The 1,082-nt window shown below is 37.3% G+C and overlaps 1 protein-coding gene across 1 annotated transcript; it reads left to right on the forward strand.

Moving 5' to 3' along the window:
• Positions 1–311: 311 nt before the first annotated feature.
• Positions 312–917, forward strand: LOC123255988 (adenylate kinase isoenzyme 6). The gene has a single exon (XM_044684691.1). It carries the CDS (start codon positions 338–340, stop codon positions 851–853), a length of 516 nt encoding a protein of 171 aa, XP_044540626.1. The 5' UTR covers positions 312–337; the 3' UTR covers positions 854–917.
• Positions 918–1,082: the final 165 nt, after the last annotated feature.

Here is a 1,082-nt window from a genome sequence, read left to right on the forward strand (position 1 = left end):
TTTAGCAGAGTAGCAGGATATAAAATAAACCCACATAAATCATAAGCTTTTTAATATATTATTAACAAAGTCTCATAAAAAGAAATAGAAAAAGATACTCCATTCAAAATAACCATAGATAGAATAAAATGCCTAGAAACATACCTGCCAAGACAAACCCATAAACTATGTAAACATAGTTATAAAATACTTTTTCTACAAATAAAGTCAGATCTAAATAATTGGGGAAATATTCATTGTTCATGGATGGACAGAGCCAATATAATTAAAATTCCAGCTGCTGCTCCCGCGTGGAGTGCGAGCAGGCGGCCGGGGCGGAGCCGGCGCCACCGCGACCATGAGGCTGCCCAACATCCTGCTCACGGGTACACCAGGGGTTGGAAAGACCACACTCGGTAAAGAACTTGCATCAAGAACAATTCTGAAATACGTTAATGTGGGTGATTTAGCAAGAGAAGGACAGCTATATGATGGCTTTGATGAAGAATACGAATGTCCCATTTTGGATGAAGACAGAGTAGTTGATGAGCTAGAAAATAAAATGAAAGGTGGTGGAGTTATCGTTGATTACCATGGCTGTGACTTCTTCCCTGAACGATGGTTTCATATAGTTTTTGTGCTTCAAACAGATAATTCTGTATTATATACAAGACTTGAAAAGAGGGGATACAGTGTAAAGAAACTACAGGACAATGTTCAGTGTGAAATTTTCCAAATTCTTTATGAAGAAGCCATGGCCTCCTACAAGCCTGAAATAGTACACCGGCTGCCCAGCAATGTACCAGAAGAACTAGAGAGTAATTTAGATCAGATAATTAAATGGATTGAGGAGTGGATAAAAGATAATAATTGAACCTTGAGGGGAAAGCATGGATTCTCAAGGCTTTCCACATAATGGTTAAAGATTTTCTTGATGATCTCTCCCTACCCATGCAATAGAAATTAAGACAACATACACCAGATTTTACTATCCAAGATTGTGTTGTAGAAGTAACAGGTGGGCAAAATATAAGGTTGAGTTATGGCTGAATTAATTTTTTTTTCTCCATGAGAAAACTGAAAACCCTGAAATAAATGAATAT

The sequence above is a fragment of the Gracilinanus agilis genome, unplaced genomic scaffold (genome assembly GCF_016433145.1).
Source record: "Gracilinanus agilis isolate LMUSP501 unplaced genomic scaffold, AgileGrace unplaced_scaffold55055, whole genome shotgun sequence".
NCBI classification, from domain to species: domain Eukaryota; kingdom Metazoa; phylum Chordata; class Mammalia; order Didelphimorphia; family Didelphidae; genus Gracilinanus; species Gracilinanus agilis.

Coding starts and splice junctions, on each gene's coding strand:
- LOC123255988 (XM_044684691.1), top strand. CDS start 338: ATGAGGCTGCCCAACATCCTGCTCACGGGTACACCAGGGGTTGGAAAG.